The 22,490-nt window shown below is 32.6% G+C and overlaps 1 protein-coding gene across 1 annotated transcript; it reads left to right on the top strand.

Moving 5' to 3' along the window:
• Positions 1-9,406: 9,406 nt before the first annotated feature.
• On the top strand, positions 9,407-12,422 carry LOC149531157 (cysteine-rich receptor-like protein kinase 44). Its single transcript, XM_089808295.1, has 4 exons — positions 9,407-9,455; positions 9,863-9,941; positions 11,720-11,870; positions 11,942-12,422. Exons 1-4 carry the CDS (start codon positions 9,407-9,409, stop codon positions 12,248-12,250), a joined length of 588 nt encoding a protein of 195 aa, XP_089664421.1. The 3' UTR covers positions 12,251-12,422.
• The last annotated feature ends 10,068 nt before the right edge of the window (positions 12,423-22,490 follow it).

Here is a 22,490-nt window from a genome sequence, read left to right as displayed (position 1 = left end):
AGGCCACTCAATCTGGTCACAAGCTTTGGCAAAATCAATCTTGACAAAGATGGCCTACTGCATGGAATGTCAAGCCCTATCCATCCCTTCCCACACAACAATTATATTTTCCACGATATAACAGGATTTGATAACACCTATTTGTTCAGGGTGTATGATCTGAGGAAGAATATGATGGATTTTAAGAGAGAGAGCCTTGGCAATGATCTTGTAGGAGACATTCAACAAAGTGATGGGCCTCTAATTGCATATATCTTCAGGGTCACCCACCTTAGGTATGAATTTGATATTCCCCTTGTTAATGATATTGCCTAGAGAGCAGGAATTGTAGGCCTCAATCTAAAGGTCTAGTCCAATATCATCCCAAAAGATTTTGTAAAATTCACAAGGAAAACCATCACAACTAGGGGCCTTATCGTCTGCCATGGAGAAGAAAGCTTTCTTGAGGTCAACTAAAGTGAGCTTCTTCTTACAAAACACATACTGTTCTGGAGCAAGTCTTTTAGGAGTGACATCCAAACAAGCCTGCAATGCTTGATTCTAGGCTTTCAAGGGACCCTACACTATGAAAACTTTTTCATAGTGGTGAAAAAAATCTTGGAGAATGTTAGGAAGCTGACAAAAGGAGTGTTGACCATCTCAAATGCATTTGATCCCGACCATAGAATGGCGAGCCCTCAATGCATTGAAAAACTCCTTGGGAGCTTGATCACTAAACTCCAACTAGTGAAGGTGGGCCTTTAGTTTAGCTCCTCAGGTAGTATTTAATTATCTGCATCCTACTTCTAGTGGTGAAGGGTAAAAAGCCAAACCTAAAGATCCATGTCAAAAAAATTCATGGCGAGAGCTACAATAGTCATACAAAGATCTTTGGTAGTGGCCTTATAGGATCTCTTGCCGTAAGTGGCCAATTACCTCTTATAAATGTGAAGAAACCTCATAGTATAGGTGATGGGATCATTCCACCACTGAATCCACCCAGAGGAAGAGTGGAGCCTAGGTTCAAGGTTCCAAGTTTGTAAAATATGAGTGGCAATGGGTGGATGTGACAACACTAAAGTATTAAGGTAAAATTGAGTTTTACAATTATGAGGAGGGGCATAATGCCAGGTAATGGAGAAGTGGATGGGAAAATGGTTAGAAATAGTCACATTAGGAAGTGAAGTGATAGGTAAAAAGCTTGTGTAAGAAAAGGAAAAAAAGGACTGATTAGAAATCATAGCATGGTCCAACCTTTTAAGGACCCTCTTAGTGCCCTCTCAAAAGTTGGACCATATGTACTAGACGCCATCAATCCAATAGTAATGAACATTGGGATGAAAAACACCCAGCTTCTTCTACATGTATAACTAGGCTTCTCGCTCTCTAGCTAACCATTCAAAAGGTAGAAGGCCCAGTTCATCAATAGCCAACTCAAGCATATTGAAATCTCCACAAAATATCTAGGTGGCAAGAAACAAAGAATTAGCTAGCCATCTCCACAAGTGTGAGTGCTCAACCACATCATTAGGGGCATACGTACTCACAATGCCAAAATAATGATTTTGAAAAGACAACAAAATCCAAACAACTCTCTACATGGGGTCAGAACCATGGGAAATAACAAGAGGTAAAAGTCAAGGGGAGAGGAGAGTAACTACACCACCTTGACCAACTTCACATTGAGAAGCAAAGCTGAGTTGAGAAGAAAACTAGAGACTTTGACCTCTTACAGGCACAAAAAATCAATATTGCAAAGCCTATGCTTAGTATCACAAAGAGAATATTTTCTAGGGAGGTCTATTAGCACCTGCACATTTCAAGAGAGAAAATTCACTATAAACCAGCTTGCATACTCTCCTTGTTCCCAAACAAGGAAAATTATTTATGCAAGAAAGTGGAGGATTCAAATGAGGGGTCACCAAAAGTGATGGCTCTTCATTTACCCCTAGTGATAGAAACTACATTTTGGCCTTCAAGAGCAATAGAGAGATGGAGAGGAAATCATAGAAGTTGCTTGATGTGCACGAACCCAAGCAGCTTGGACCTTTGGCTATTCTATCCCCTGTGATGCATGGTTTGAAATCGGTAGTGACACAAGCATGGGAACCTCAGGTGCTGTGGGCACAAGAGGATCCACATTGGAGCTGGGATGGTTGGGTTCTCAAGAAATAGGGCTTGACTTAGTAGCACCCTTGCCTTTCTTGATGACTATTGTACACTTATCTTTTTTAACTGCTAGAATTGGCTTAGGTTCTTGCACCAAAGAGCGATTGCGCTCAAGAAGAGGACAATCCTTTATCTTATGGCTAGAAGATTGATAGTGAAAGTAGGTATTTGGGAGATTTAGGTAAAGCACCTTTTTGGTAAAGGTGGTAGCACCAATTTGAATTTCCATAGATACCTTAAGGTCCCTAGGGAGGTCGAACTCAAAAAAAACCCTCCGCAAAGGGTAGGCATTAAAACATTTGTCTAATTCCACACAAATCACTTTGGGATGGGCAGCCTAGGGAACTCTACCCAAACTAGAACCCTAAGTTTGCAGTCATCCAAGATGCTAAAGTCTCAAGACCATTTGTGAAAAACAAGTAGAGACAAGAGAACTGTCCATAAAACATGGCTGAAAATGCTCTTAGCCTACAAGGGGTTACCAAAATAAAACAAAAAAAAGCCCTTAGTGAGGCTTTGAATCCCTTCAAGGCAAATTCCTTGGGGGGTCTAGGCCTTGGTTACCCATTCACGCAGCGTGCTTTTAGATGGAGTGCGACCCACAAAATACCCAATATGGGTTTGGGTTTCTAGCCATTGACAAGTTGATTCAAAACTAGAAATATTCAAAACTAGGTTAGGAGAGGAATTACCTCATGAAATAACTTGGGCACAAATTTGTATAGGTGTTTTCTTGGTGGGGCCATTTTTGCATGCAACAACAACTCCAGCACCAACAATAACTGTTGGGCTAGAGAGGGCTGAGGCCATTATATCCTAAAGTCAATTCCTATACTAAATGCAAAATGATAGACAATGAGGTAGAAAGGGCACATACACAAATTGTACAAACCCTAGCAGAGTACATTTCACAACCTTCAACAAGAATTTTGTATTTTCAAGCAAGGGGATGGATAGATTATGTTCAGAAGCTAACTAGCTAGGATGATGAGGTTGTGTTTCAATTTCTCAATTCCTTAAAGAATGGGGTGGTAATAGTTAAAGGATTGAAGGTGTCATTTTCTAAGATAGTTTTGGTAGAAGTTATGGGATTACCATTGGAAGGTGAGGAATTTACAAAGAATCTTGACCCAACTTTTTTCAAAGCTTAGTTCACTCTACATGGAGTTCCAAAGATTGATATTAATAAGAAATAAGGTACTATTAGACTATCTTTTCTTGAGTTGTTTCCATAATGTGCACTTTTTACCATTAGGTATTTCACCTATGAAGGATGACACTCATTTCTTCATAAGCTTCAGTGGCTCAACAATGCTCTAATCCTAAGAGAGCTATGATTATTTGGATGGATCCTTTAAAAATAATAGGTGCTAACAATGGTAAGTCATATGTTCCTCAACCAGTAGATAATTCCCACCATAGTTTGATATCAGCTCAATCTAGTCCAACATCTTTGCTAGATGTTATTTCCTGTTGGCTAAACAATTAAATTCTAAGAGGGAAAATTGGAAACAACAAAGGAAAGAACTGAATAAAATCATAGACAGTCACTATCAGGAAACACTTGTTTAGGAGGAAAAGGTAGAATAGGTAAGTATGAAGGTTGAAAAAATTACATCCTTAATCCCTAACTTAATGGGTTGTAGATCCCCGTCACCTTTCTATGCTCCATTTGTTAAAGAATAGCTTTTGAACTATCAAATGACTTACATTATGCAGGATAGGGCTCCCTCATTACAAGAGACTACCTAGTTTTCCCAAGCTTTCCATAATTCTCCAGCAACAATAAAAAATGTGCTATATGAACTTTATCTTAACAATCTTGTAGTTCTAGATGACCGAGTTTGGAATCCCTTACTTTATGTTGGGGATATTCAACTTAGAGCCTTCATGTCCTAGATATCGAATGAAATTAGTTGGAACACTCAAGCTAAAGTGTATAGAAATTTGGAGTCAAGCATTCCCCTATTTCTAAGGCCTGAAGCAAAGGATACTCAAACTCTCTATTATAACTTGTTAAGAATAGCCCCCTCTAAATCAGGCAATGAGATCATATATCCAATGAGGAAGGAAGAATTTGATGCATATGAATAGATGGTGAATACTGAACTACCTAAGTCTAGAAATGCCATACATTGGCACTAGAATTGATTATCTGGGGAGACGAGAAAGAGAAAACCACATTCATCTCTCAATTTTTCTATGGAAACCTAGCATGCTCCTTCATACATTTCTTTGAGAGAGAGAGAGAGAGAGAGAGAGAGAGAGAGAGAGAGAGAGAGAGAGAGAGAGAGAGAGAGAGAGAGAGAGAGAGAGTTTTTGAATTCCATTAACCTTTCACCCTCTATTGTTAATGTCTCCATTACTTTGAAATTCATAAAATCTAGATAGTTTTAACATGTAGGTGGAAATGGATAGGTGGAAGAAACATAGGAAAACAAAAGGGTTCTACTGGAGTTTCATAGAGGGAGGATTTGGACAAAGGGTAGCTACTAAAAATAGGATGATAGCTAGATTAAAGAATTCATTTGTTGTAGGACTAGAAAATGGATAAGCTAGGGGGAATGATGAGTCAAGATTATAGGATGTTTTTTTTAATGATTTTCTAAGTATAGACTTGAAAATCTTATATTTTTTTCATAAACATGATACCGTCTTTTATGTTTTAAGTTTTAACTATATGTATATTTGATGCTTATAAAACTTAAAGGAAATACTGAATATATATCTAGATTAATTAATGTCATGGTAAATGTGGTATATTTCTTCTCTAGCTTTAATGGGTAGACCTCTTGTAGTTGTGTGACAAGGCTACATTAAAATAGGGAAAACTTATTATGATCTATGCCTTGCATTCATATTTTGGATTTTGTTGTGTTAACCTTTTATAGGAAGAATAAGTTAAGCAAGGAGCATAGACTAAAGGATGAGTGGGTCTTTCAAGGAAAGTGACTATTTTAGAGTTCATTATAGCTCCACTCCTTCCATCACTTTGCAGTTGTTGATTTAGTCCAAGACAATCTAGTTGTCGAGCATTCCTATATTTCTAAAGAATTGAATGTGGCTTATTGTCTTGCATAAATGATGCTATCACTCTTGAAACTAAAATTTGTTATGTTATGTAATGGAAGACCTAGTTTGTAGGCATTCTGTTTTTTCTATTTTCATTTAAATAAGATGGAACTTATGGTTCTAGATGAGTTAGATGTTCTGAGAAATTCATGTTGTAAGCAAGCAGTAGAGTAAAGTATTATTGATATTATATATTATGTCCATGTTTTATTGAATGAATATATGATAGTTTTTCACTTCAATCTCCAAGTTATAATTCATTCATACTTTTGTTGGGGCTGACACGAGAGGTGAATTCCTTGTTCATGCTTATGTAGAATTCAGTTAATTTTTCTTTGAGTTATAAAGTATTGTTGTTCTTGCAACCATTGGTAGCAAAACCATTGACTATATCCTACAACATAGGTTTATTTCTAGAGCATTATTTATTTTCTATTATGTTCTTCCTTCAAGATGAAAATTAATTTGTAAGTTTAGTTTTTAGTATATGTTTCATGTAGCAACTACTTTTACCTTAGTAGTGATGACTATTGAGAAGACTTAAAGCATACACTTTGCAGTCACTATCTCATGTTCATGTTCCCAAACTGATACATTAAATCAGTCTAGCATGATATTCTAAGTAGAAACATGATGAATTTAAAAAATGAATCATTGCTTGAGGGTGTCCAATACTTGTGTTACTAGGATATTATTCTAACCAGTCACTACTCTCATTTTTTTGATTGATGAAGAGGATTTAAATGAATTAGGTAACAATAGTACCTAGAGAAAAGCTTGAGCTATGATATGAAAAGGAGTACAAGAATCAGTTAAGAAAGTGATATTATAGTGCATTGATAATCTATCTAAGGTTGCAAAGGTTGGTTATGTTGAGTAAGTTTAGAAGAAAATGTTTAACAAAGTTTGTCTAGTAAGCTTGACTAAGTGGACAATAGGTGCCAAGAAAATTTAGTGCAAGCCAATAAAAAAATCAATTAGAGGCAAGCAAAGTCAATTTTAGTTTAAGCTAAGTAAAGTTTAGTTGATGTCAAGCACCAACAAACTTTAGTTAGTACTAAGTGTTTTGAAAGTGGATGTCAAGAAACATAGTATGTGTTGAGCATCAGAAGCCAATTAATGCCAAGTATGAGCAGTATGAGAAATACTGATAATTTGATGAATCTAAGATGACAAGTTTGATTTTTTGGATTGTGTTAACCATGTGGATGGTGAGATTAATGAGTTGGTGGCCCAAAATTCATAGTTAACCATTTTAAGGAGAATTCAAAGAGAATTGAAGGAGAAGTTCCTAGAAGGGAATAAAATGATATGATGGGTAGATTTATTGAATCCTACCTAATCTAACCTAACCCTAAAATGGATGATGGAGGTTGAATGACAAAATACCTTAATTCTCTATTTATAGAGATGGCTAGTTAGAAGAAAGGGTTGTCATGTGTGAGAATGTAAGGAAGACAAGGAGTCTAGGGAATTTGATTCATTTAGTAACCTAAGAGAAGAGACTGCATTGGCAAATGTTGTCACAAAATCTTGCACCCTTGTCTAAAGTAATACCTAAGGACAACCTCATGAAACATGCAAACAACCCCCAAGTTGTGGGACTTGAACTATGAGGTTGAGTCTCCAAAGAAGATCACATTCCTATACTATTAGGATGTACTTAAACTATTCTTGTAGAGAAAAGGTAGAAGGAATACATGAAAGCAACTACCTAATCTATTCTAAAGAGGTGATGCACCAAAATAGGGTACACAGAATGATGACGGCTGAAAGAGATAAGGTAGAACGTCAAATAACTCAAAGAAAAAAGGGAATATTAAAGTAGCATACCAAAGCAGTACTAGAGAAAATATTGAAGATCCAACCACTAGAAACTGTATAATATTTTCCTTTATAGTGCCAACATAACTTGGATGACTTTCTTCATAAGACAAAAATCAACCACTATAATCAAGTATCTAGGGAATAATCACTACAAAATTTTGAAAGATCTTACTATTGCATAAATCCATGAATGAAAGGATCACTTCCTCACCAAATAGGTCTCTAAGAGGCTAGGAGAAATAGTCATTTAATCTTTGACTTAATGAATGGATCAAAAAATGACAATGAAGTATTTCTTTTGCATTTATCAAGCCTAGGGATTGATGAGAATAGTTATAGGAGTTCGAAAGATCAAATTCATCATTCAAGGAACTGCTTTTTCTACCATAAACTTCCAACTCGATCATAACCCATGGTCAACTAAGGTTTAACCATTATATCCTACTATGTGGACCAAACATTTCTCACCATTATGCCACCTTGTCAGTGATTCATGTTGGAATTACAATAGAAAAGGTAAACCTCTCAAGGGAGTGAGTCAATGCTTTAAACTTTGACCCATAAAACATTCACCACACATCCTTCTCATACATTCAATAAGTAAATTGAAATATCATGTAAAGCATGTATATCTAACGTATGTAAACAAAAAAGCATTCACACATATATGACATCATATATGATTACCCAAAAACCCTCCAATGAGAAGGTAAAACTGGGGTGGGGATGATACCTGCAAATCTTCGCTACTTCAGTAATAAAGTGTATCCAATGAAGGTTACAATGTTTGATGATGAAACAAGATCTACCCTTTGAAAGCTCTGCCCTGTTAAAGGCTTACAAAGCCTCTTAGGTCTTACACTGGCAAATGATTTCAACACCCTGTTAAAAGTGTGCCTTGTTAAAGGACTTCAACTCACAATAAAGTAAGCACCTTGTTAGAGGATTTAAATATAGCCTGTTAGGACTACTTTGTTAAGAGATTTAACTGATTCACATGTTAGAATGTCTCAGCATTGATCCTATGGTTAGCACTTTGTTGCTTGATGATAGATCACCTCTAAACTGATGTATTCTTGATCCTTCTTGATAAAATGTCTCTCTGGTATTCAGTATTTCCTTCTTCAATTCTCCTTTAACTGATTCTACAATGAAATTTTAGATCATAATACCTTGGTCACCATGAATGTCCTAGTTTGTGCATGCAAAACTCTCCTTTATCATTCATACATTCCATTTCACACTCACAAGAAGTTTAGGTTCTATACTCTTTAAAAAGACCTAGGTGACTTAGGTTTAGGTATGAATCAACAATTATAATTCACCCATATTGCCACTTAAACCTTCCATCTGCCTAATTGGATGCATGTAATTCATAGAGATTCCAATATAAGATTTTTCTTTATCACCAAAATATCGTAATTCAATCTATAAGTTGGCTCAAAAATGGTTTACATAGTATTTTGTGCCAATACAAATAACTATGGAGAAACTCTGTTACTCGACATCTGAATGACTTGACATGCACTGCTTGGTCGAATCCTGAATCACTTGGCATATACTTTCTTCTTGGCACTTGAGTGATGAAAATATGAGTGACTCGACACTCACTATTGACTCGACGTGCTCTAACTTATACATGTTGTGCTCGACATATCATACTTGTTTAATATGAACCAGATAAATGACTTAAGTATATAGACACTCGCTTGTCAAAACCAATCCGAGATCAATAATCTTCTCCTTTGACATGAGTGTAAAAAACACTTGGGTATGCATTAATTCTTTTATTCTTATGATCATAACATAACTCTTATTTGGTCTCTATTCAAAACTTAAAAAATATCAAAATTTTGCAACAACTTATATCACAAAATACTCTTCCCTTTATATTTAAAAGAAGTGTGATAAAAATTTTGTTTCATTTAAGTTATTTTACTTGATTAGTTCACTCTTATAGATATTGTAAGAGAAATGATTTAATACATGAACACATTCTAATAGTTTTCTACAAGAGTTTTTAATATAATGTTCATAATTATTAATTTAACATTTTTTTACATTACTGTTCATGTCACATTAACTATACAAATATAAATGTCTCTTGATTATGACCAGTTCCCTTACTTTTTCTCTATATACCTTGTATATACCCGAATACCAAAATGAAAATAAATTACCATTTCATATTAAAGTTTTGAAAACGGTGAAAATAAAGACCTCAATTACCACGTCCATGGGAATATTCTCAAAATGAGAATTCTCAACTACCATTCATTAGTTGGAACGTTGGAAAGAAATTAATATTTTTGTTAATCCTAACCTGGAACCAAAGACATTAGATTTTGGCGTGGCAAGAATGCTTCCTACAGACGGGACTCACACTAACATAAAAGGGTGGGATGCGGGTATTTTCTTTTTCAGAGTGCAAAGCTTTGTGTGGGTACTTGGCATTTGTATTATCTTAAATATTAATACATGTAATTTTTTAGAATGTTTAAACATTATATTTAAAGATAAAATTGTTAAATATTCAAAGTTAACATACTTTTAAATTTAATTTTATGTTTGGTGTATGATGTTTAAAGAAGACCAATTTATATGTACTTGTAGTATTTAACTAAAAAACTTAAACATCATAAAATAACACTTTGATTCCTAGAATAAAGTATTAAATAATCAGAAGTGACTTACTTTTTAGACTTAGTCTTTCCTCAAAACCATTGTCTTTAGCTTGAACGTCATCATTTTCTTCTCAATGATCTTTTTCCTCCATTATAAGAAATTTTAAAGCATATTTTTCTCAATGGTGCAGGAGCACCTCAAATGTTGAAGCCACAGTTGAAGATTATAAAGACCACGAAGATCCTCAAAACAAATAAGAAGGAAGGAAGGTATAAACAAGGTCATCAAATCAATTGGGCAGTCTTGGAACCTATCATGATGCTAAAATAATATTAGGTCTTCAAGATAGGTTTAGGTATAGAAATGAGTTTAATGTTTAATAAAATAGTTGTATGGTTTTTCAAGTTCAAACATTAAATAAAAAAGGTAACGACTCGTTTAGAGGGAAGTTTAGTTTGTAATAATTTTAAAATACCCAACTCAACGATGATAGTTGGTTGGAGTCAGTTATTATAGGGTGTCTTATAAATTGGAAAGAGTCTCTGATGTAAAGGGGAGGGAAAAATATTGAAATACTGGTATGTACGGACTGGTGAACAGCAATATTAAAACTTAGATATTCTGCAACTCAAATTCCATATTGAGGTTCACAAACTGATTGGTTGGCTCTACAAGTGCATCAATAAGGTTTCCTTCATCATTCCAAGTACTTTGTTGATAAGTTTCATGTTATTATGGGTTTGTTGTTACACTTGTTGCAGAACCAGTAGATTTCTTTTAATTATTTATTTGCTGCAATAGGTTTTTAAGGAAATGAAGATCTTTCCATGAGAATGAAGGCCTGATACTCATGGAAAGAGTTATTCTAACATGTATGATATATTACTAACTAAGCATGTGCAGAATTAAACAAGATAGAGATGCTACCCAAACAAGGGGTTTATTTGCTGATTGGAGACATTAAACAATGTACATGTGAAGGTGAATCCATTGTTAGTTGGAATTGGAAATGTGTGTAATCAAGTGATAGAGAAATCCCTAGTTTAAGAGTAAGAAGTGCTAAGCGGAGTCTGCCATATGGTTCCTTTTTAAATTCTATAGTTTATTATTTGATTGTCATTACTGTGATTGCTCCTCATCACTCAACTAAGAGTTCTACATTCCTTAAATGTTTATAGTGTGACAGAAGTTCAATATTGAAGTGTTTTCTTTTATGTTAGGGCACCATGCCTAATAGAAAGAAAATAGCAATAAAGAGGCTATCCATACAATCATCACAAGGGAAGAAGCAGTTTCTAAATGAGGTTAAGTTGGTGGCAAAAATTCAACATCGTAATCTTGTGAATTTGCTTGGATATTGTGCAAAGGGAGTAGAACGTTTTCTTGTTTATGAGTTCTTGCCTAACAAGAGCCTTGACAAAATACTATTTTGTAAGTTGATTTTCGCTAAATATTAAACACTTGTCATATAATTTTTTTTAGTTAAGAGTCACTTATTATGGGTTATGGATATAGATCCTTAGCAGAGCCAAGAACTTGACTGGCCAAAGCGTTTGAATATCATACTTGGTGTAGCACGTGGGCTTCTTTATTTACACCAAGATTCTCGATTGCAGATCATTCATCGTGATATCAAAGTGAGCAATATTTTGCTTGATGAAAAAATGCAACTAAAGATTTCAGATTTTGGTCTAGCAAGGTTGTTTAATTCAGAGGAGACTCATGTCAATACAATGGTTGTAGGCACATTGTAAGAATTTAAATTCTTTTACTTAAACATAATAGTTTAGTTAAGTTTATCAAATTTCTATAAAAATTTAATTTTTTTGAGATCTATTGTAGGACTATTCTTATCATCAAGATTATACTACATATCTATAAAGAAGATCATTTTCCTTGTCTTAGGGCTAATGACAGATTATAAAGTAATATTTCAAAAATTGATACCAAAAACTATCACACAATCAATCTTAAAAAAAACAAATTTTTATTATTTATTTTCTCCTTCAACAACATGTTAATTTAATAATTTTTTTCAATTATGCAGGGGCTATATGGCAGCAGAGTATGCTATTAATCGTCAACTATCTGCCAAAGCTGATGTATACAGTTTTGGTGTTGTAATTTTAGAAATCATTTGCGGAAGAAAGAACAATGATAGTAGATTATCCATGGAATTTCAAAGTCTCTTGGAATGGGTAAGGTAAACCTAAGTTAGGAAAATATAGTATATTTTATATATGTGAATTCTTATGTGATTATTATGCAGGTATGGAGATATTACAAGGAAAGAAATATCATTGAAATAATTGATAAATCCATGTTAAATTGTTACCCCAATGAACAAATTGGTAGATGCATTCACGTGGGCCTTTTATGTATACAAGCAGATCTAGTGCTTCGCCCACCAATGGTAAATGTATATGCAATGCTTTCCAATGCTTCTGTCACCAACTTGCCAAATCCTACAAAACCTGCTTATCTGAGCATTACACAAGATAATGTTCCACAACATGCATCAACATCAACATCTGCAAGCACAACTTCATCTACTCTATCTACAGCTCATTTGGCTTAAGCATCTATCAATGATACATCAATAACCGATTTGGGCCCAAGATAATTTCGTGACTTTTTCTAGTGTAATGATAATACCAAACTATGCGAGACAAATCCTTATGATACTGAATTGCAATAATTTTTCTATTATGGTGTCCATAAATCAACAAATATTAAATTAAATTATGATAGATCTTTATGTTTTTCATGAATATACGCCTTTCCTCGTGCCATTATTATCATTTCTTTCTGCTTATTATTTTATTTATTGAGAAAATAATAAAATATAATTTTTAATATTGTCGTTTATAATTAATTGACCTTAATTAAAAAATCTTAATTTTTTAAATAATGAATATGATTACATTTTTTATTTCTATATAAATTTTTATAAAAAATATTAATTTTTTAGAAAAGAAAGGTGAAATATTTTGAAGTTTTTAATATTAATTGATATATTTTTCTAATTAGTTAATACTAAGTAGATTCTATGTGTTAGCTTCCAACTACCTTCTATTTATAAGTATTTTAACAATTAATTAACCAATATTTGTACTCTCAAGAAAAGTACAAGAAATCAAAATCTAAGTGTTTAGTCTTACATTGCAAGCAATTGCGATTTGATTGTTTCTTATCTCATTGAATTTGATATGGGAAAAGGTGTTGGGATAATATGAATCACACTATTTTACCAGATTGGCTATAGAAATTGTCTTATGATTCTTAACACTTATGTTTTCAGTCATTTAACAATATAATAGGCTCAACCATCATTAGTTTTTCCACTTGCATAAATTAATTTCCATTCAATTCCATACATGTATTAATGTTTACAATATAAGTGCTTCTAGATGGGTTTGATCACTTATATCCAACCCATCATTATATTTTCTATTATACAAATTGTACTTTGAACATCATAAATAATATAAAAGCAATAGTAGTCATTATAGCTAACTTCTTCCAATACAAATCTTAAATGGTACATTTAATTTTATTGTATTTTATTGTTTTTTTTTGTTTACAATTTGATTGCTTCTTATTATTGTTCTAGCCTTTTAGTTCCTTGAAAACAAACAATTAAAAAGTTAGATAACCAATCCTTAGAACATAACCCTTACCTTATACAAATTATTAATCAACATAACTATAATTAACACCCAATAATAAAACTAAAATCATCAAATCTATTGTACCTTATATTTGCTTTTATGGTGAAGGATTAACAATATAAATAGAAATACTTTACAAATTTTAATAAGAATACAAGTGTGAAAATGATTTTGTTCCAGGATAAATTTTCTTAAATGTGACTATAACATTGTAAAACCAATTGATTTTGTATTCCATCTGGACGTTCGTGGAAACAAACCTCCTCCAATCGTGTTCAAAAGAGAAAGAAGATTCAATCCCAATGGTAGCAACTATACTTTTTGTTACGCTCACATTGTCACATCTATTTAGATATCCATCAGTTGTCAATGGTTTGTACTCTTTGTTTACATTACTCATTATATAGTTATATAGTTATGAAACTTTTCCAGATTAGATTTATGTCGATATATATATTGAACAAGACATATTAACTATTGTTAACTTTGTATTGACTACTTTCACTTAATTGGAATGGTATACTGATTTGTTGGCCTGCAATAGATGCTAACTGTACTATTTACCTTTATTGTATTTACCTGTATATATATATATATTTTGTTGGTTTACACTCTATCGGCTCAAGTGGTAATAAATATTAATTTTAATCTTTTTTTTAATAGACAAGATCGAGCATTTTAACATCTAATTTTCATAATGACATCAAACTACACAGATCCATTCTATTAGCTTATCCGGCATCTCAAATATAATTTCCCTCCGCATAATTTCACACTAAAAATTATTTATGATACTGCTTCTTAATTGTTTGCACTATTTTTGAAATCAAAATCAATATCGGTATTACTTCATAAATGTAAGGTCTCCCATTGACATCGTTAAAAACACACGGGCCCGCATAATTTGAAGTACTGAATAATAATGCCATATCAACGATCCATTTTCCGGTCTCTAGATTACTACTTTCCACCTAAACAGGGCAAAGTACTCACAATTGTAAAGGCTCGCTTTCAACCCTAAGAATATTGAATCCAGCTATTATAAGGACAGGTGTTATCCATGCATCCAAATTTTGTTGAATTTGTCTTCTTCCTACTTAAAAAATATCTGTTCAAAATATTTTAAATTAAAGCTACTAATACGTAAATCATATTGTTCAAAATATTTCTAATTAAAGCTACTTAGATACATAAATCATACATTTTAAGGCTACTTAGATACATAAATCATACATTTTAAGGCTAAGCATCACTTTTCTATGGAAATAATTAAGATAGTGAATTTCTTTTGTTTTCATTTTTTTAAAAAATTCATTTATATGAAGGATAGCCACATTCAATAAAATGTGTACAACATAAATTTAAAAATAAAATTTTAATTATTATAATTTTGTTTGAATCAAATTTTGATAAAAACTATATTATAATTATTAATTTTATTTTTTTTAATGTGAAAGTTAGTAATTATAGTATTATTGAAGTCAATTTTTTTGGTTAAATATTATGAATTTATTTTAACTATAAATTTAATTTTAAATTTAACACACATATCTATGTATCTAATTTATTATTTAAACCTATAAAATTAGAGACACCATATTAATTTTTATAAAATTTAACTTCTTATAATTATTTAAATTTCTTTCTATTTAATTATTTATTCTTTTATTATTGTCCTTGTCTAAATTATTTTTATTAGGAAAAGTAGGATAGGGCCCAAACCCTTTAGGGAAAAGTGGCATCAAGTCCAAAGGACAAAGGAAAATTCTTAATGAGCTATGACACCCTAGTAACATGTTTAATATCCACCTGTAGAACCTCATCTTTAATCTGAGCATCCTCCATCCTCTTTCTTTTAAACTTCTATATTTCTTCAAGCTCCTCCTTGATCCCTTCAATAGTGAAATCCATCCTCTTCTAACCAACATTGTGACAAGACTCAAACACCTTGAGTTGTTCCCCATCTTCTCTTAGTTATTCTACATGAATCCCAAAGTGTTAATAATCACATTCTTCTCCTCATTAAAGACTTGCTCTTCTAACAATGCCCAATTATGCAGATTATCCCTTTGGTTGCTTCTTACCTCCCACTAAGCACCAACAATTTTATCATTGGTCTCGTCCTCTACTTTGCATTCATCCTTACCCATGACTTCTAGTTTACTACTTTTTCTATAGTAAATATTCAACTAGAATAAGAGGCATCTAGTAACTACAATCAGTGTATTATAGAAATTATGAAGATCACTCGTGTAAAGATAAAGCCTCCAAATCAACCCCTATATCCTCTATTCTAGGCAAAAGGGAAGGAAAGTGAGAGAGAAATTTTTGGGCCTCACTAATAACTCAACTAATAACTCAGATTAATAAACTGTTCTTCACTTCATAAAATAGATATTTTTTTTAATGAATAGAAATTTAAGATAACTATTATATTTTATGTTTTATTCTAATCAGTTTTGGATTGTAATATTTTATGTTTTATTTATCATTTTGATTTGAAAGTAGATCTAGAGTAAGTTGTAGATTTTTTCAAATAATTACAAATACTTTTATTTTTCTGCACTGTAATTGATTGAAATAAACTTGCTAAATGTTTTATTTAATTAAAATTTCTTTTGACTTTTATTAAGAATTTGTCTATGATTCAAAGTTTTAACATATAAATAAAAAATATTATATTCACTCTTATTGTTTCTATCTATTTGTTCAAATATTATTGGGGTGTGCTATTTTTATTTTACAAAGTTAGAAAAGTAATTAAATAAATTATATTGAATAAAAAACAAGATTTAGATAGTCAATGAGAAAGAGAAAACAATAGACCTCTTTAGAGAAACCACCAAACCCTAGTTAAAGTCTCTTTTAGTTTTAATAGAGCCCATAATTCTAAGTTTTAACTTATAATTTTAAAAAAAGTTGTCTACTCATTATTTTCTACTTTTTTGTAAAAATATTTATTCCAATGTGTTATTTTTGAAATTTAATATGATTAGCTACTTTTAAGTGTTAGAATATTCTCCATATTTGGATAACTTTGACCATATAAAGCTAAAACTTTATTAGTATTTGTTGATAGGCATATACTATTGCAATGGGTTTTTCATAAGTAGTTATTAAAAAAACTCATTTGAGCCAATTAGAATTTAGTATTCTTATATTTTTAAAGTTTTAAATTGTTTTTGTAATGTAACATGTCAAATTTTTAAACAACAAAATTATCAAAGTTTTTTATGTTTACACTTATTGGTCTTAGACATGATTTCATAGAAATGAGACAATATTTTAAGATTCACTATATTATTTACCTCACCTTAATTAATGTGACTTTATACATATCATATTAATTAAAATTTAAATAAAGCTTTATAATAATTCATAATTTTGCCTATATAAAACTCTAAGTCTTAAATAAAAATTTCCAATTTATAAATTTTTGTCTAGCTTCTAAAATTACATTAAACTTTAAATAAAAGTTAAAAAAATATTTTAGTATTTAACATTTTTTAAACTTTCTAATTTCTTGTTATAAGAAATTTTTTATAGAAAAATTAATTTATCGTAATTTTTCCAAGTTAATTAAATTTTCTCAAATATATAATATTAATTAGAATATTATTATTAAAAAAATTATTTAAAATTTTCATTTGAAGTCTCAAAAATAAATGACATATTATCTATTTTATAATATTTTCTAGTATTATATTTATAATAGTATTAATATTATTCATATAAAATTATAACTTTATTTCATCAAGTATTTTGACAAATAAAATAGTGAAAAATGGTTAGGATTATTGTTTTTCAAAACAAATTAATATTTGGATCTTTTTATATTTAAACATTTTTTTTTTTTAGCATCATATAGTTAAAATACAATTTTCTCATTCAAATATATTTTTCTCAAAATTTTAGATTGGATGAGTTTTTAGTTTCTTAAGGCTTTTATAGATAAGTCTAAAGTTTGATTAATTTCACCTAAACTATATTTCTTTTTCAAGATCAACAATAGTTTTTTTTTGAAATTCTCATACTACAATTTTAAGTTAGTTAGTTTGTAAATTAATGATCTTTTGTCTACATTTATGTATATTCTAGATATGTGTTTAACCAATATATTGATTGAAATTAAAGCAATTTGCATCTTGTATATAGGATAATTAATTTCATCAAAAAATAAATTCTTCAATTAGTTAAGATTAAATTAGGGTAAATTAGAAAGTTTAGTTTTTAGTAATGTGCATATAGGTTTGATTGTAAAGTTACATAAAACATAGGTCAAAGATGTAGAGAGAAATATGATAATTGTAATATTTAACATATCTTAATCACATGTAGAATAATTATATACTTTATGTTAATTGTAATAGAAATTAAATACTAAAGGTATCTCAAACACAAATTATTTATTTTTACAAAATAATGAAAAGAAAAATCCTTCACAAATTATTGAATATCATTAACTACTTCTATAGCAACCATTATTTAAAAACTAAAAATGGTAGAAGATTAAAAATAAAGTATACAAAGAAGCTAAATTTAGTTGTGCAAAATAGCATAACACACGCATTACCCCTCTTTGTAAACTTTGATGAAACTATATCACTTTGCTTTTTTAGGATCCACTCCTATAAATATTCTCACTCAATATATATATATATATATATATATATATATAAGAATACAATAGCATCAACATAAGTTCTTGGTAGAACAAACTATAAAAATCTTGAAAAGCAACTACAAATAATTTTCTCACATTCTCTAAGAAATTCTTTTATTGGATAATGTAGCCAAGCCATACATGTCTTGCAACTTCCATTGTTTTTGCCTATGTGGGGATTATGTGGCAACCTTGTTTCTTTGACTTGGCCAAAATTGGTTTTTAACTTGGATTTAAATAATCATTAAGTTAACTACTATTTTACAATGTGATTAATAGTGTTAAAAATGGATGATTAATGCATTGGAAGTTTTGGTTATATCTTGCTATGTTAAGAATGATTAGGATTATGTTGTTTTTGATAAAGAAAAATAGGTTTTACAAGGATCCTGAAACCCAAAAGCTTTTACAAAATATTTGGCAACATAATATTAAGTAAAGTCCAGACCCAATACTTCTACCTACATAAGGCCAAAACAAAAGATAGGCCAATGGCCAGATAGCAAAAGCCAATAGATCGATAGATAAAAGTATAGGATAGGAAATCAAACCCTTACTATTCAATCTTCCTATTAGTTTCCTACATGGTTTTAGCTACTTCATTAGCACTTTAGATCTCCACAGTCGCACACTCCTAGTTTAGATCAGTAGCACATTCCACCGGGTCCTTGGTCACATTCATTTTCCCCTCAATCCACCTAGATTCCTCATTGCCCCTTTCATCCTTTTCCGCACAAATTCCCATGGTTTTCAAAGATTCACCCAGGCTATTGATGTTCTTGTTAAGAATATTTAGAGTGGCAATCAGTTGATTAGCAATTTTTTGGTTTGATATCTCCATCCTTTGCACCCTTTTCTCAACCTTAGAAATACGATCCTCCTGGTCTGCTATAGAAACTTGGTCGCTACTCCTCCTTTGGCCTTCCTCCTCACTCCCTTTCTCCTTGAGCTCTTCAATCTCATGGAACAATCACTTAATTGAGTGAAATTTTTATATCATACTATTTTTGGTGTTATCGAGAAGGTTGAGCCCTACCTCCCTTGCATTGTCTGAAATGGCTACCAAAGCCAGATTTGTGTGTTCCTCGAAATGAAGTTTTCCCTCTCTGTCTTCAAGAACTTGAGGATTCATTATCTTTCTGACTATCCCCATCTTTTCCATTTTGGTATTGAAGTTCCTCCATGCCCTCCTCCTTTGTTTCGTTACCTCCTCACCATTGTCTTCCACCAAAATATCTTTTATCTTCTTCTGGGGAGAAGAGAGGGAAGGGGAGGGGCCATGAATCTCTAGTTTCTCGCCGCTTCTCCTTTCTAGAGGCATATCCTCCTTAGCCTTCCTCTTCTTAGGATTCCCAGGAAGAATAGTGACATCCTCCTCCATCTTCTCATCCTCTAACTCCATTTCGTCCTCATCATCATTATACTCCTCCCTTTGTTCCATAGGATTAGGTGTTAATCCTCTAGGCTCTTTCTACATGGGACAATACTGGTAGAGGGAGAAATTTTTTCTTCCACCTTTGGCTTCTTACCTATCGAGGGGGTATTATCCTCTTCCTCTAACCTATGACTTTAGGCGTCGTCAGAGTTAGAAAAATTTGAGCTCCCATTATTCTCTGAAGCTTCCCTAAAGTGGCCTAAGGGTTTGCCCTTGGTCTAGGTCTTGAGATATTCATAGACCAGAAGGTGAAAACCCTCATGAAGAGTCAGGTTTACACTAGGTTTCTTCTTATAGCCCTCAATGTTCTTGCTCAAAGAAGTAAACAGATAGAAAAGAAAATAAATTTGTATTCCATGTCTAAAATGATTTAGCAGAACAAAGTGGTGCATTCTGACTCTATTAAATCTAGTATCCAGGGTAATGAATTCTATGACAACCCTTAATATATACCTCCATAGATTTTTTATTGAATCCATTTCGTAATAAGTCTCAACCTTCACTAACTTCTTCCTCTCTTTCACATTCTTCATGAAATCCTTCACTGCATTTGCCAACATTTTCTTGTCCCTGTAAAAATTAACCCCCTCCTGAGGAATCTCTATGACAAGAGCAATCATTTCCATGCTCACCTGGTGAGAGACCCTATCAATTTTGACTCATCCATCTTTCCAGCTGTTCACCATGAGCTTAGTAATCTCTTTGTCAAACCCATGGAGTTTTTCCATGTACCTTGCTATTCTACCCTTCTCTAGTCTGTTCCAGACCTTCGTTCTTTTTCTCCATTTTTCCACCTCCCTAGTTGATTCCTTCCTTCTCCTCTCCCCAACCATCTTGATCTCTTGCAAAGAAAGCCTACACCAATACTTTGGCCCTTCACAGTCATTTTCTTTCTAAGTTTCTTGATTCACTAAATCTTCTCCACCTTTGGCAATTTTAATGGAAGATAAAAAAAAAAGACCCATAAAATGTGCCAGAAGTACACAAAATGATGTCATCTCATAACCTCCACTTGATTCTCATTAAAACCTTGTCTTTCACATCGTCCTGCATATCTTTCTATTATTAACTCTAGATTACCTTCATACTCCCCTGGATATTTTCTAGAATTAGGTTATCTTTCACGACCACTAGAATGTTTTCTCCGCTATGCCTAATCATCACCATATTTTTGGCCACTGCCTCATTCACAAACTAGTCTGCAACAAAATTTGCCTCTCTATACATGTGGCTGACATGGACCCTTTTGAATTTTCCTAAATCAGCTCGGATCTCCTCCACCATGTTAGCAATGGTCGAGGAAGGATGGGAGCATCCATTTAAACAATTCATTATATTTAAAGAATCTCCCTCTAACCAAAGATTGTCAATCCCAATAGCAAGAGCCAACTTGACAACATGAAAAGTTGCACTAGCCTCCGCATAGTGGTTCATCTGAGTCCCTAAAGGATTGGAAAAGGCTACTACACCAATCCCATGACAATTTCTAATTATTCTCCCATAGCCAATTGGGCCAGGGTTCCCTTTGGTTGTGCCATCGAAGTTGGCTTTATGCCATTCTTCTAGGGTAAAAAGCCACTTAGCCTCTTGTCTTTTCACCTCCCTATCCTTCTTCCTTTCCATACGGTTTCCTCCTTCTTCAATATTTCCCCCCTTCCTAATAGCAAAATTTTCTCTCATAGAACTATCAATTTTATCTATGAGAACTAATTTTGGAGCTTCCCTTCCTCTGAAGATACGATTATTTCTCTCTTTCCATATTCCCCAATAGAAATGTGGAAGATTCCAAGAGCCAATCATCTGTGTCTTCATGCCTTTATGCAAACAATTCCATTCACCAAAGAAATCCTAGAAGTTGTCTAGTTTACACCAACTAACCCCATAGCTCTTGGTCATAAGTTCCCAAACCTCTGAGGAATAGGGACAATGAATAAACATGTGATTAATTATCTCTAAATCATGCTTACATAGGTTGCACCTATTAAGAATGTACTGGCCTCTCTTTGCAAGGTTACCAATGGTGATAATTTTGTCTTGCAACACCATCCAAAAGAAACTGTTGATTTTAGGGGTAAGTCTAGATATCCAAGCCTTAGCCCAAATGGGTTTTTCCATCCTATTTTAAAGTGAGAAATACCTAGAAGCAACTAAATATAACCCATTGGTATTATCCTCCCAAATAAGTTCATCCCTCATGTTGTTTAAAATCATAGCATTTAGAATAATCATTAGAGGTTTGAGATCCTAAGATACTAAAGATAGGTCTTTCCACCCCTGGTCAATTCTGTAGTAACTAACTTTCAATCCAAATCTTCTTATACAAGAGTTAGCCCATCTCTCATAATTAGGCAAATTTATGAGGAGCCCCTGACTTAGCCAAATATCTCGCCAAAAGAGAATGCTTTCACCATTACCCACTTTCCATTTTGCCTTTGATTTGGCCAAAGATCTTTCCTTAAGAATCCCATTCCAAATAAAAGATCCACATGAATGTCAACTTCATTGAATAGGAAGTTAAGGGACTACCTTCTCAATTACTTCTCCATGAAGATATCCCACCATTCTCCAGTGCTCTGAAATAAGTGCCATATCTGCTTTGCTAATAGGGCATTATTAAGGTGTCTTATTTTTCTTATACCCACACCACCATAACATTTGAGGATGTAGACATTATCCCAGGCCACCAAATGATATCTTTTTTTTTTTCCTCAAGTCCTAACCATAAAGAGCCCCTTTGGATTTTCTCCATTCTGTCTACATAATTAATCAGAATCCCAAAAAGGCTAAGAGCATAAGTTGGTAGGTTTTGGAGAGTAGATTTCACCAGGATACATTTTCCTGCTTGACTAAGGGAAGCTCCTTTCCAACCCACCAACTTCTTATTAAATCTATCAATAATACCATTCTAGAAATATTCCAAAGGTTTCAAACCCTAGGGCATTCCAAGATAACTAGCTGGGAGAGATCTCACTCTACATCCAAGAATTTGAGCAATCTCCTTGTCAATCATTAGGAGTGTTAACAAAGAAAACTAAACTTTTCTCCCAGT

Source organism: Cupressus sempervirens, chromosome 11, assembly GCF_028749045.1.
Source record: "Cupressus sempervirens isolate cs-2001-9-10 chromosome 11, ASM2874904v1, whole genome shotgun sequence".
Classification (NCBI taxonomy): domain Eukaryota; kingdom Viridiplantae; phylum Streptophyta; class Pinopsida; order Cupressales; family Cupressaceae; genus Cupressus; species Cupressus sempervirens.
The sequence above is the reverse complement of the archived record's forward strand: the minus strand, read 5'-3'. Positions and strand labels throughout refer to the sequence as shown.

What these genes read in the sequence shown, in the direction of transcription:
- LOC149531157 (XM_089808295.1), top strand. Translation starts at nt 9,407, where the DNA reads ATGCTTCCTACAGACGGGACTCACACTAACATAAAAGGGTGGGATGCG. An exon ending in CATAAAAGGGTGGGATGCGG is followed by an intron (nt 9,456 to 9,862) that starts GTATTTTCTTTT and finishes TCAATGGTGCAG; the next exon opens with GAGCACCTCAAATGTTGAAG. An exon ending in TTCAAAGTCTCTTGGAATGG is followed by an intron (nt 11,871 to 11,941) that starts GTAAGGTAAACC and finishes ATTATTATGCAG; the next exon opens with GTATGGAGATATTACAAGGA.